The sequence below is a fragment of the Gallinula chloropus genome, assembly GCF_964237585.1.
Source record: "Gallinula chloropus genome assembly, chromosome: 2".
NCBI classification, from domain to species: domain Eukaryota; kingdom Metazoa; phylum Chordata; class Aves; order Gruiformes; family Rallidae; genus Gallinula; species Gallinula chloropus.
This window is the reverse complement of record NC_140086.1, coordinates 69,291,996-69,306,143: the sequence shown is the minus strand read 5'-3', so window position 1 is coordinate 69,306,143 and position 14,148 is coordinate 69,291,996. Positions and strand designations below refer to the sequence as shown.

Sequence of the window (14,148 nt, the reverse complement as noted above, 5' to 3'; positions counted from 1 at the left end):
GCAGCCATCTCACACTGCCCCCTCAGCCATGTGGATGTGTGCATGCGTGTGGGTTGTGTCACTGCCCTTTGGCTGTGCAGTTCATCTTGTAACATACATCAATTCAATGAAATCCTTGAGGAGCTGCACTGTTCTTTCTAGCCGTCTGATGAACACGTGGCTTAGCTTCTTGTTGTTTTAGTCACTTAATCTACCAACAATTATTGAACGGCCATGTTAGAATAATGATTTTTCTCAGGTAGTGAATATTGAGCATATAGGACATACTGGTTTATATCAGCTTGGGATAGCTAATATTAAAAATGTGTAGAAACACAGACTTGTAGATGAAATGCATTTCCATAAGCCTATCCATTTTTTTTCTTTTAATGCCTTTGGATGCTTCTTTCTAGCTCAAGAGAAATTTTTACCTTTTACATGATAAACAGCAGTGGAAATGCCTTCAAAAATTTATGCTCAGCCCCAGAAGAGGCAAAGCCCTGCTATTTACTGGGACTTGTCTGATGCGATCTACTTTCATTTGTTCCCTGGGCATGACTTTCTTTTCTTCTTACCTGGAGCTGGAGAGCCTTGGATGTTAGATTTTGTGCATTCTAGTCCTGAGTCCTGAGGTCAGAGGAAAGATGCTGTCCGGCTGTCCTGTCATTGCCAGCTGCCTCTTGAAGGCAGGGTAAAATGCATGAACCCTCACTCTCAATATTCAGCCGTGCCCTTGACTGTAGCTCCTGCAGTCTGATCACCTGTGGAGTCCCCTGACTTTCCTCTGGTCTCAGAAAAAGTGTGACACGTTGATTTTATTTTTTTTCACAGTCTGAAACTCAGCTCCCCCAGCCCTCAGAGCAGCCATGGGACCTCATCACAGGCATCCTGAGAAAGGAAAAGCTTATTCACCAAGCCTTGTTTGCTCACAGAGGGACAAGCATAAGCCAGGGACATAGTAAATTGTTCAAAATGCTGATATTGCAAAGCAGAGGGAAATTATTTTTCTGATTAAATATTCATGATCTGGTCATATATTACAGCAGCAGTTTTAGAAATACATGGATATATTGCTGACTGGTAGGAAGCTTTGTAGAGGAAAGCATTTTTTTTTAATTCTGCCATCATCTGCCACTCCCAGACACGCAGAGTTCTAGAGCAGCACGTGTGTGATGATGCCTGTTGAAAAAACTGCTTTAATTAGTTAAAAATAATAAAGTACAGCAATGCATTTTATTTTAATCTGTCTTCAAAACTGAAACACTCAGGTAATTAATAGTCCTGGAGTTAGTAGCTGTAAATATTTTACCAGAATATGTAGACTCTCGGGACAACTGAGGCAGTTGTAAATAACCTGGCATAGTAAAAACTCCTCTCTCTTCATGACATATGTATAGTGTTCACGTATTCTTCCTTATCATGTGAGGCTGCCTTTTTTAATTCCTTCCCTTTGTATCTCACACAGCTGCCTAACTCCTTGCAGGCACACACACTCTCAGACCTCCCCCAGACATCTGTTCAGCTTCTCAGTACCAGGTGCTAGAGTTTGAGCTTGTCGGGAGGAGGGGCAGAGACAAAATGCTGCAAAAAAAATTAGATGGTAGTGGTATTTTAACAATATTTGTGATAGAATTCTATTTTTAACCTCTTTTTAAAAACAAACAAAAAATCCACAAAAAACCCTAAAAGGCGTTAGCTAAAAATACAGATTTTTCTTCAGGATTTATCTGGAAAAGGTCAGGTTTGGGTGGGGGTGGTCTTGTTGCCTGAGAGTAGGCTTTTCTCCAAACTTTTTTCCTACAGTGACTGTAGTGCTTTAGCATCACAGCAAGAAAAGGCCATGGCAACTATAAACCTGCGTCCAGTCAGGGATTATTTTTGCTATGTGGGAATATATTTCATCAGATATACAGCCATACCTTCATCACTAAATTTTGGTCCACAGGTGGTCTGAAATACCTTGCTTGTACTTGAAACACATCCATTATGTGAAATCTTCCAACCCCAAACTACCATGGCTTTCTGGAGATCTCACGTGGCCTGTATTGGTCCAGGAGTCTGAATGCCAAAATGTATTCTACCGTTTATGTACCAAAGTGCTCCTGTTTGTTGTTTTGTGTTGATTTGGGTTTGGGGGGGGGGGGGGTGATCAGAGCTTGAGCTGTCAGAGCCAGAGCATTTCCCTCAGCAAGCAGCAAGGAGCAGGTGAGCACCATGGGACCATTTCTTTCTTTAGTCTGGAAATCAGTCCCAGATTTGCTCCTCCCTTTGCACTTGTCAGTAGAGACCGTCATGGTCACCCACTTGCAGATTTTACTGTGAGTTCTGGAGTGACCTTAAAGAAGCATAATGCAGCCCAATACCTGTCTGTGTCATTTGCTACCAGCTGCCTTGGGACATTTCCCTCTCAGCCTCTTTGCATGCATGGCACATCAGAGGCATGGCTAGGCTGCTTCAGTTCTCTTCCTTCTCGCCCAGGCACCGTTAGACTTCTTGCCTGCTTTTTCCACACAGATAGGTGATGTGCAATACAAGTGTAAGCCTACTGATGTGGAATAAATGGGATTTATTTTAGTGGCTATGGCCTGGGTGATAGAACATATGGTATGAAATACACTAAGTCCATGCTGGGCTAGGAAAAATGAGCTCAGGTGATGGATCAGGTAGATGGGAGCTGCTCTGTGGTCATGACTCATGAATTTTAGGAAGGAAGAGTTTAAACTGCTCTTTCTCCCTCTTTCTTTTCAACTCTACTCCTCAAGTAGTCTGCCTCCTGTTCTCACAGTCATCAGAGGCACAGAAGCTCTCTGTGGTCCTAAGTACTCCTGCAGAGACTTAAGACAAAAGTCTACATCTTCCACTTTATTTCCCAGTGGCAAAAACATCAGGAGCTTTGGCTGAGTGGGAAGCATCAGCCATGAGAGAAGTGACTTTCTGGGGTGGTCTTCATATAATATACATTCAGCAGGTTTAAGGCACTTTTTCTCTGCACTAATAGTTAATCATGTGATCAGAACTTTTGGAGGCCAGAAATATGGATTCAAGAAGGGATTAGACCAATTCATAGAATCATAGAATCATAGAATTGTAGGGGTTGGAAGGGACCTCAAGAGATCATCAGGTCCATGGGTCATGGAGGAGTGGTCCATCATTGGCTGTTGAAATAGTGATCTGGATGCAGTCTGTCAGAAGACCCCGAATTGCTGTTTGCTGGCAGCTAAACCAGTCTGTCTGGGATGACTCAATCCATGGTTTTGTGCTCTTTCTTTAAGCACTGCTGTTGACATCTCTCACAGATAACATGTTCAGCTTTGTGGCTCTTAAGATTGAGTTTAATCAGTTGATAAAACAGTCTGTGCGATGCTACTGCCTACATTTTCAGGGAAGTCATCTCATAGGTCCCTGAAGTAGTTGGACCCGTGCTTGGGAAGTCTCCACAAGGAGACAGCAGCCTGTTACCCTGATGGGACACTTCGTATACTCTGAACCACAAAATGTTTGTCCTTGGGTATGCTTATTAGCCAGTGCCCCAAGGCAGCAAAATATTTGGGAAGCTCCAAGATGCAAAGCTAAGAGGTGTGTCATTAATATGAGGGAGTTACTTAGAGTTGTGATGTCTGTTTAAAGGATTGATGCTTTATAATATAGTCTTGAAAAGGACAAACTAAAGGAGTCCATAAGCCTTTTCTACTGTGGAATTTGATGGCCTTTGGTAAAATTCCTTCCTGTTCCCATTTTTGTTTGCACTGCTAAATGTCCTTGCATTAATAAACTCATAATGCATCTTATTTATCCCTTCAAAGGTAGTCCTTGCAGGTTTCATGAATATTTTAGGATATTTATGACTTTGTAAATGACTGAAAATCTGCAATTTGTCATTAGGAATTAAGAAAATTCTTCCCTCTATGTGGGGCTGGAGCACAGCTCTGGCCTTTGAGGGTCTGAGCCACCTCTGGGCCTGGTAGACAACAACAAAGACAGACAGTGCCCAGATTTACAGCAGCAAGTGGCTTTTCGTTACTCAGATGTCTTTGATAATGTGTCATCCGCTGTTGCTGGCAGGGATCAGTGTTTAGGCTCAGAATTAATTTCTCTCTAGCTGGAGAGAAAACAAAAATATCTCTTCTGCAAGAGAGAAAAAAAAAGAGCAAAAGAGGTAGTAGCAGGGAGAGAAATCAAAACAGCACCAGGCACATATGAAAATGCATATATATATGTGTGTGTGTGTATTGCCTATCCATACTGCAAAGGTTAACAGACAGAAAGTGCTGTTTAGAAGAAAACCTCATATTTCACTCTGTTGTGCTCTGTACCTTCAGCTTTGAAATACAGGATGTTAAAAGAATTTTCAAGGTTTCAAAAGGGAATTTATTTGTAATTGGTGAAGGGCTAAAGAGTTGGTTGGGAGGGATAATAATCAAAGGAGCCTTTTCAGGACTAAACTCTAGTCGAGAAAATCAAAGGCAGGAATGTTAATTGGTTTGTACAACATGATATTCTCAGTTCAGAGTAGCTTCAGCCACTCAATGGTACTCTTTTTCTCTGTCTTCATAGGTTAAGTGAATAGAAAAAGAAAAAAAAAAGAAGAAAAACGAAGCTGCTTTCAAGTATTGAAGACACAAGGCCAGGATGAACACGAAGGACACAAAAATGACTGAAGGAGGTCTCAATGTCACGCTTACCATACGCCTTCTCATGCACGGCAAGGTGAAGCACTTACTGTTGCTACAGCAGTTACCTGTGTACTGAGTGAGTGTGTGCAGTTACCATCACAGCCTCGCGGTGGCATTGGCAGAGGGTCTGCTCCTCTTCCCCCTTCGATTTGAATCAAAAACACTGTTGTCGTGACCGAAAAACCACCCCCTGCCTTTCAAGGCATCGTGCTTAAGTTTACACTGCAGTCCGAGTTCATTGAGAACAAACCCTGCTTGGAACAGACCCATTTTGAGCAGATCCAGCAGCAAAAAAAAGAGTTCTTTCATTAATGCTTAGCCAAATTAGGCGGGCCCTAACTAAAGCTGACCCACATACAGCCTTCCTCATCATTTGCTGGATTTTGCAGGGGAGGGTTAAGATACAAGAACATCAAAGTGTGTGAAATAATTGCCACAGATTTTTTGTTACTCCAATGTAGCATCTTAGAACAAACTCCCTGATATATCAAGCATTCATCTGGGTCCCCTGTGGGGTTTTGGGGTTTTTTTGAAAGGTTGACTGTCATTTCATTTCTGTCCAGTGCAGCACTTAAGCATGCAGATAAGTGTGAAATCTGTGCCACGGATGAAGTGCCAATTCGGTGTTGTCAAACTTTACAGTCTGATAGCTGTTTATTTCACATTTCCAGATCACAGAATGGACTTAAAAACCACGTTTTGTAGGTTGTTTTGTATTATTAACATCAGGCAACACCAGGCATTTTTAAGCTTAATGAGTGAATGCCTTATTGAAGGAAATGGGTCTGGCTCTTGACAAGGGGCAGTAAGTATATAGCATAGAATCATTTAGGTTGGACAAAAAAAACCTTTAAAATCATTGAGTCCAACCATAACCTAGCACTGCCATGCCCACCACTAAACCATGTCCTGAAGTACCACATCTAAGCACCTTTTAAATACCTTCAGGTTCCAGTGCTTGATAATGATTTCTGTGAAGACATTTTTCCTGATATCCAATTTAAACTTCCTCAGAGCAATTTAAGGCCACTTCCTCTTGTCCTATCACTTGTTAGGAGAGACCATCACACACCTCATTACAACCTCCTTTGAGGTAGTGGCAGAGAGTGGTAAGGTCTCCCCTTACTCTTCTGCAGAGTAAACAAACCCAGCTCCCTCAGCTACTCCTCATAAGCCTTGCACACCACACCCCGTACTAGTGTCATTGCCCTTCTCTGGACACGCTCCAGCAGCTCAAAGTCCTTCTTGTACTGAGGGGCTCAAAACTGAACACAGCATTTGAAGTGTGGCCTCACCAGAGCCGAGTACAGGGGCATGACCGCTTCCCAACTGCTGCTGGCCCCACAATTCCTGATACAGGCCAGGATGCTGTTGGCTACTTTGGCCACCTGGACACACTGCCTGTTCATTTTCCCAGGGGGCTGTCAACCAGCACCCTCAGGTCCTTTTCTGCCAGGCGGCTTTCCAGCTGTAGCGCTGCATGGGGTGGTTGTGATCCAGTTGCAGGGACCCACAGTTGGCCTTGTTAAACCTAATAGAGTTGACTCAGCCCATTGATCCAGCCTGTCCCTCTGTAGAGCCTTCCTACCCTCAAGCAGATGGACACTCCCACCCAGTTTAGTGTCATCTGCAAACTTACTGAGGACACACTCACTCAATCCCCCCATCCAGACTGTGATAAAGATATTAGAGAGAACAGGCCCCAGCAGAGAGCCCTGGGGAACACCACCTGTGACCGGCTGCTGACTGGATTTAACTCTGTTCACCACAACTCTTTAGGCCCGGCCATATATATACCGTCCATCCAGACAGTGTTTTACCCAGCAAAGAGTATGCCTGTCCAGGCCATGAGCAGCCAGGGAAATGCCATGGGAAACAATGTCAAAGGCATTATTAAAGCCCAGGTAGACAACATCCACTGCCTTTAATTCTGGAGATCAAATTTGTATATGTAGATCTTCTAAAAAGAAGTAGTTTTACTCCTGAAATTTAATTCTAGTTACAAATAAATTTACATTTTAAAACAGAGCATGCTTTGACCTGTGGCAGGAACACGCATATGACATACCCATAGCACAAATAGGAGACTAAGGTATCTCTCTATTTTACTGATAGAGCTAGTAAGAAGTATACAGGAGTACAGATTAAGTTTGCAAATTAAAAACCTCACAAATTAGGCCATGTCAGATCAAATTATGAATTTTCTCTGAAATGATTGAACCATTTTGTTTGATTTTTTTTTCACCACTGAAATATTCAACTTCAGGCAGGCATCTGGTGTGTAAAATCTGCATCTTAAATAGGGATCCGTCAAACAAATTTAATAACAGTCTCTCTTACCAAACCCACCTAAAATCTGTGCGCATGTCAGCAGTGAAACTTGAGTCTTAGGGTTTGGTTCTACTGGATTCTGGTCCCAATCCAGAAAACCATTTGAACACATCCTTATTCTGGTGGGTTTAAGTAACCCTACTGGTTTCAGTCAAAATCCCATGTTCTTAGGTGTGCTTCACTCTGCTTCTTTCAGAATCATGCGATTAAAGCAAAAATTAAGTATTTATCATTTCCAAGACATTTTAGTTAAACTTTGGACTAGGGGTGGTTTTAGACAAAAGTTATAGTAATCAGAAATTAAATTAGAAAGCACTAATTTTCTGTGTTAAACATAAATGACTGTATGTGCAACCACTTTTAACAATAATGGATGTTACGTGTTGAATCTTCAATTCCTATGAAGCCCCAAGAGTCTAAATTAAACCCGTAAAAGCTACAAAGTTCAAATTTTAAGTGGGAGTATACCATGCATCCTCAGTTAACAAGGCACAATGGGCATACTGTTAACTCTACTATGCTCTAATCGTGTATCCTATTGTGCCTAAGTACTGCAAAGAGTACATTAAATCAAAATTTATTTTGGTGATAAAAGTCAGTCCCTTATGGCTTCTTTGATGTCAGTTCTGTGAATGTTAATATAGAGGAACGAAGGATGTCTGAGTCTCTATGAACTCAGTGTGAGAACGTCACTCTGAAAGCTGCAAGAGCTTCTGAAAAAGAAGAAGAAACGTGTTTCTAGGCTCTTCCTTAAGATTTGTTGTGTTAATGCCATCAGTGGAAATCGCTGATTTCTAATTAGTATTTCTAGATACAACAATTAACTGAAGCAGAGTTTGTGCTGTAAATAACTGGTCATAACTTGGAAGAGAAGAAGGGAACTAACAGGTTGTTTTAAGAATAGTGGTAGCAAACTGGATTCAGTTGGATAATTTTAGAGTAAGATTTCAAGTTATATTTATTTTAAAGTTATATTTATTAATGTACTTCATAGAAATGTGAGGGCCTGTTCCCACTATCTTTAACTCTATCTCTAAACCTTTGTTACCAGGATTCCTTGGCATAGTGAAGGTCTATGAGCTTTGTGGTATTTGCGTTCATTTTGATTGAAAGTCCATGACTTGAGCTACTATGCTTCGTTATCTAGGCTGCAAATCCTGCAAAGCTGGGAAGTTTTCAGCATGTGCTTTTCATGTGAATTGTATAGGAGCTTTAAGTCAAGGATGGACATCTTAATTATGCAATTAAGTTAAATTCTCTACCTGCAGACAGAAAAATCAGGACTTGAACAAATGGGCAGGCCTCTGCCAGAGGGTATGGAGTAAAAGAGCATTTTTAACAACAACAAACAAAACAGATAGCAAAAGTCAAAGATGACATTAGCGTCTGGTGAAAGGAAAACAGGTAGGAATGGTCCTGAGCTCCCCATAATGCAGGTAGGACACTGTGCTCATCATCTCTGTTATTTTATCTTGCTGTGGAGAAAGAGGAGCTCTGGGTCGAGGTGACCTCCTTCAGGGCTCTGTGCAGACTCCTACAGAAGAGGCTGATGTGGCCACTTGTAAGACCAGCTCCACAGCTTAGCAAGATTTGGGAGCAGTTGACAGGCAACAAGGCAAGGCACAGCCTTGATTTTTTCTCAGGGCAGAAAATGGGATGTTAGGGGAAGGCAACCCTTTTTTTTTTCTCAGTGGAAGCAGCAGAAAGGCTTGTGCAGACCCAGCAAAAAGCCAACCACTGCAAGGTATGAAAGGTTAACCTCAGGGCAAATGTTTCCAGGGCCTGATATGAAAGGTGTCCTCCTAAGCCGGGACTTCAGAGGCCGTGTGATAGTGTAAAATGAAAGGTCTAATTTTCATCTTGCACCATGTTACATCAGTAAAAAAGTTATGATGGTGTGACAGCCCTGAAGAGAAACCAGGAGCTACACAAAACATTTCTCATGCTTTCCTGCAAAGAATTAGAGGGCAGGTGCTAGGGAGTACGCTACAAGGGCAGTGCTCAGATGTTCCTTGCATCCACAGAGAAACAACTGTCTCTGTTTCCAATGAAATTTAAAAGCAAAATTAAGAAAAACGTCTTATGCAAATGTGTGAGGAGGGGAAGAGGCTGCCCGGGCATGCCACAGCATTCATCACTGGAGGTTTTTAAGGACAAGTTAGACAAAAACAAACACATCCCATAAAGCTGCCATGGCAATGTAGCCTCTGCAACCCAGGGCCTTTTTGGCTGAGTTACCTGAATGCTGCTATGGAGAGGGCAGGAACAGAAGAACCTTCTGAAGCATGGGCAGGAGCTGGATACATACATATTAAATAATGCAGAGATGCATTATTTTCATCTTTTATTAATGAGAAAAACACATCACATTAAGGGATAAAGCTGCTCCATGCATTTCAGTAGCAAAGAACAGGGAATATGCAGGAGCTATTTACATTGCCCTACTTCTGTATTTTCCATCAAATTCCTGCTGTTTCTTGGAGTAACGTAAGTAAAATCACTGTATAGGGCAGCAGATAATGGAGATTTTATTACCTTTGTCTACTGTAAAAGTAGAGTTTCTGGGTAGTATTAAAATATTGCAGCGATTACAAAATCTCTGCTTCCCATGAAGTCAAAATTGGCAGCGTTTACTCAGACTGGATTGACATTTTTGAAGGACTTACAGAACACAAACCGAGTGTGTGAACATTCATGGGCAAACACTTCCCAGCTATCAGAGCTCCCCGTAAGGAAAGGCAGAGCTCAGGTTCCAAGAGAAACCTGCCTTTTGCTTTTTCTTCCTTCTTTAGTTTATGTCAAAATGAAACTTCTTTTGCCTGCCTGTGTGCTGTAGGGTCTTTGATGGAGCTCGATGCTTCTCTCTTACCATTCCTTCCCCACCTTTTGCTGCTTCTGGTTTTTTTTTTATTCCCGTGGCTATTTTTCTTGCTTACTGCCACAGGTAATGAGGTTGGAGGATTGTAGAAAATCATAGCTTTGCCTGCAGGTCTCTGCCAACATATCTCAGCACTTGACATCTGCAGTGCTCTTGTTCTAGTTTTGGTCAGTTCATTCCCAGAAAGAAATAACTCTTGAAAAAGAAACCTACTTCGGCTATACTGGATAATGATTACACGGGGTAACGCCTGGTTTGGATTTGTACACAGCCAGTGTTAACAGGCTGATTAAGACCCTAGAGACTCACCATTGAAGGTTAATATTAGATGTGGGTAGTAAAAAGGCTGTGCTGGTAGAAAGGTGTTAAATTTTAGGAAAGCTGCTTAATGGAGATTTAAAATTCGAGTCTGAGAGGTGGAAGATGAGAAAATGCTAGTGTGCCAGCATGGAAAAGGCAGCAGGGTCATGAATCCACTTTGCTCTCCATCTCCTAGAGGCGGCGCGGGAGTCTCTGCTTCCTCCATCCCGTACAAACCCGCAGAAGAAAAGATGCATCATCTCCAAAGGCACTCCGTGAAGGTGTGCGTCCTTTAAACCAGAGTGGGTGCAGTGAAGTCTGCAAGAAACCAAAGTAGAATGTAGTAGCATACTGAGCCTGAGGAATCTTTTAGAGAGAGGAGAAGGAGTTCAGAAATAGAAAACAAAATGTGTTAATAAAGTCAGATGGTTAGGAAGAACAAGGAAATAATTTACAGGTAAGATGAAAGAGGGAAGGGAAAACTGGTAGGGAAGTAAGACTCTTGCCAAATAGTGAGAGGTTTAAATTGGAGAGTTGAGGCAATTAACTGGAGAAGGTAATTTAGAAGATACCTGTTCAGTGAGAGAAGGAAAGCTGGGAAGCATAAATGGCTGAAAGGCATTAGAAGTGGCAGCGTCTGGAGAGTGGCACATTTGGGATATGCCGGGTTGGAAAGAAAAGCTACTGTAGCAACAGCATATGCAATCTTGGATGTATGGTGTCAGTGCATCATGGGGCAAAGAGACAGTAACTACCTCACCCTTCTTCTGGCCAAATCACACCTGCAGCTCAGTGGTGAGCAGCAGGTGCCACGTGCCTGAGTGATGTTGAGAACTGAGCAAAGAGGGAATTCACAGAGAAATAATAACGTTTTAGGAGGCTGAGGAGACTGGGTTTAGCTTTCTTCAGACATTCTCATAAATACCCAGAAACAATAACTATGAATGTAATGGAGTGTCGTAATTTTGAGTGATATAATATATATGGTATCCTATGTGTATATTGGGATAAAATGTATTTTTTAAAGTAAGTCCTAATAAGGGAATTCCCAAGAGAAATTCCTAGTAGTGAGATTTTTATGAGGTTCTGGAATTCTCCTAAGTGGTTTTTAAACACATCTGTACATGCACTGTGTAGAATGTATAATGTCCACTGATGGAGGAAAGATATAACTGAGTGGAGCTTTTCCTTCCCTGATAACATTTGCACAATGATAGATTTCTCATGGTTTTTGCAGCAGTGAATTAGAAAATGCACCTGCAGTCAGGTTTGGACAGAACTCTCTGTCTTGATTTTTAGGAACTAAACTTCCAGTACTTAGAGCTTAATTTTGGATGCCCTGAGGAACTCTGTCTCCCAGCGGTTTCAGCAGTTTTGAGTGGGTGCCTTGTGGCGCTGGAAGGACTGGTTATAGCAGACTTATATCCAGCTTCAGTGGTGACTTTCAGACATGTTGGTGATTACTTGATGATGTTACATATAGAATTTTTTCCAAGAAAAAGACAATTTAGACACATTATGGTGATTGTTCACACTTAATGGCTCAAATACAGACAGAATAAAATAATGGAGAAAACGCTGTTTTCATCAATATAGATAATATAGTTTTAGCATTTCTATTAGTGGCCACTTTTTTGTGTCTAATTGCCCCCTGAAATATTGTACAGCTAGCACAGGAATATTTTTCCCCATCTTGAAGGTAATGCCCTTCTCCTCCCCTATTATATTGTTAAAATACAGCATACAACAAAGTGGCTTTAAGAGTCACCTTTTCAGTAATTCAATCCAAGCCGTATAATACCAACCAAGCCAATGTTCTGTTCTTTCTAGTTTCCACGAACATTGTCAGGGTATTATGAGGATTGACTGTCCTGCCTATTGCTATTATAGTTCTTGTTTTGTTTGCTTGCATTACTGTGGTACCAGAGAGCTCTAGTCATGGAACAAAACTCTGCGTGCAAATACATGCCACAAGATGGATCTCCTGCTAGTGTGTTTGTAGTAACAGCTGAGAGTTTCTCACTAGCCAAAAAAAAAAATCAATGGAAAGGACACTAGTCTTTTCCCTCAGCCCCTGGGACCTGTATGTCCCCAAAACCAATCTCTGTAGCTAAATTTTCCCACTTCTGTCAAACAGAATCTCCTCATTGGTCCACAGCTGTAATTAACTAGGATTGCAGAAGGCACACACCTTAGTCAGTGTTGCTGCTTCAGCATCACAGGTGGAGGGATAACCAAAGGGGCAGAACTTGGTTTTGGTATTTTTTCGGGGGGAGAAGGCTGGGAAGTTCGGTGTGAAATTGAATGTAAATTGGTTACCCATCTACTGTCAAAAAGCAAATGACAAATACCCATTGGCACAGCCACCCTCAAAAGTGCTAGATGGACTTGTGGCAGGCTCATAACACTGGCATCTCCATCAGAAAGACCATAATTTGAAGGTTTCCTAATATACGACCAAATTTGTTAGCACGAGATCTGTCTTAGTAAGGCCTTTGGACTGCCGTGTCTTGCTAAATTAGGGCTGTTAGTATCAGGCAGGGGCCACTGAAGCATCACCTAGGAACATGAGATCTCCCGTGTCAGTGAGGCTAATCCCACATAATCCCAGAACACAAATCAGACTCTCAGTTTCCCTGAGGCAGCCGTTTGTTCCCTGAGGTAGATGTTTGGGAAACATCATGTTTCCCAAAACTGACTAAGGCTTTTTTTCCCAGCCTTTGAAAGATATTGATGCCCTACAAACACATTGTTCAGAACATCTTCATGGAACAGGTACCCGAGGTCTTCCATGCAAGTGTCTTCAGGAGCTCATAGAAGTACTGGCACATCTAACCTCAGAACAAGGCAAAGAGAGAGAGTTGGGTTACGTCAGGCCTCTTTATGGCTGGGGGAAAGACAGCTGGTGCTGATCTAGAAAACTTTATCAGAACAGATGTTGTTTGCTGTTGCCAGGATCCCTCCTTGTCCTATGATGGATGTGCTTCCCCACTGTGGAAGGCTGCATTTCTTTCCTTTCAATGCTTTTCCAGCAGGCTTTTTTGTTTGTAGAGTCCAGTCCTACTGGTTCTATGCTCATAGAAAGCAGGTAGATGTATGCAATTGAAATTGAATGGAACAAATTCAGGCCTTACGATGCGGCCTGTGCTTTGTAAGATGCTTTGGGGTGAAAGTATTTATTCTTACATTATTTCTTAAATGCATTTTCCTTTTAGATGTGGCTTTATGTCAGGGCACCTGAGAGGTTAGTGTTCTGCTCGCCCCATAGTGCCCCTGTGCTTTTATGTCCTCTCAGAAAGGCTACTTGTTTTGTTTTGATTTCTTGGGAAACAGTAACTATTAAACCAGCCTCACACTTAGAAAAATGACAGACTTCCAAGTATTATGTTTACAGATCAAAGGTTAATCTTTAAATAAGGTTCGTTACCGTTTGTTAAGCCTCTTGCTTTCTTAACATGACTAATTTAATATTTTATTCAAAAGGCACAGCAGATAATTGATTAGTAAATAGCTTTCTCCTACAGCCTATTTTATACCTTTGTTTAGTCATTTGCAAGAGCCAAGCACAAGCCTTGGCTCACAGACTTCTCTGCTGCCACCTTTTGTTCTGCAGGTGCCGCCTTGTCCTCAGGTGACCACAGGTGATGCAAAAACTGCAGAAATAGCTTTCTGCTCGGTAATGGACCCACCACTCCCCAGGTGTCCATCAACAGTAAAACTCATCCCATCCATGTGAATGAGATGTACAAATAATATCATGTGCTTCATTTCAGTAGGAAAGGAAGCATTCCCTGATTTTTACCATTGCTTTTCCTTAGGTGGTTGACTAGCAATATGCTTTGCTGACACTGAGCAATCTTCCAGTGCTTGGTTTTGAGGTTCACCTCTTGTCAGCTTATCTGTTTTATTAGAAATGGCATACTAAAGAGAATCATAAACACAAATCATCTCAGTACCCCAAGCTGAAGAATTATTTTCAGGCTATTA

General features: G+C 41.8%; 1 protein-coding gene across 1 annotated transcript in view; it reads left to right on the top strand.

Annotated features, from left to right (window-relative positions):
* Positions 1-14,148, top strand: part of LOC311205889 (poly(rC)-binding protein 3-like) — a gene marked incomplete at its 3' end in the record, with an annotated part of 138,321 nt that overhangs the window by 79,347 nt on the left and 44,826 nt on the right. The window contains exon 2 of the mRNA XM_084280415.1: positions 4,534-4,686. Within this exon, the coding sequence (XP_084136541.1) occupies positions 4,609-4,686 (78 nt within the window). The 5' untranslated portion in view covers positions 4,534-4,608. The remainder of the gene's footprint in view (positions 1-4,533; positions 4,687-14,148) is intronic.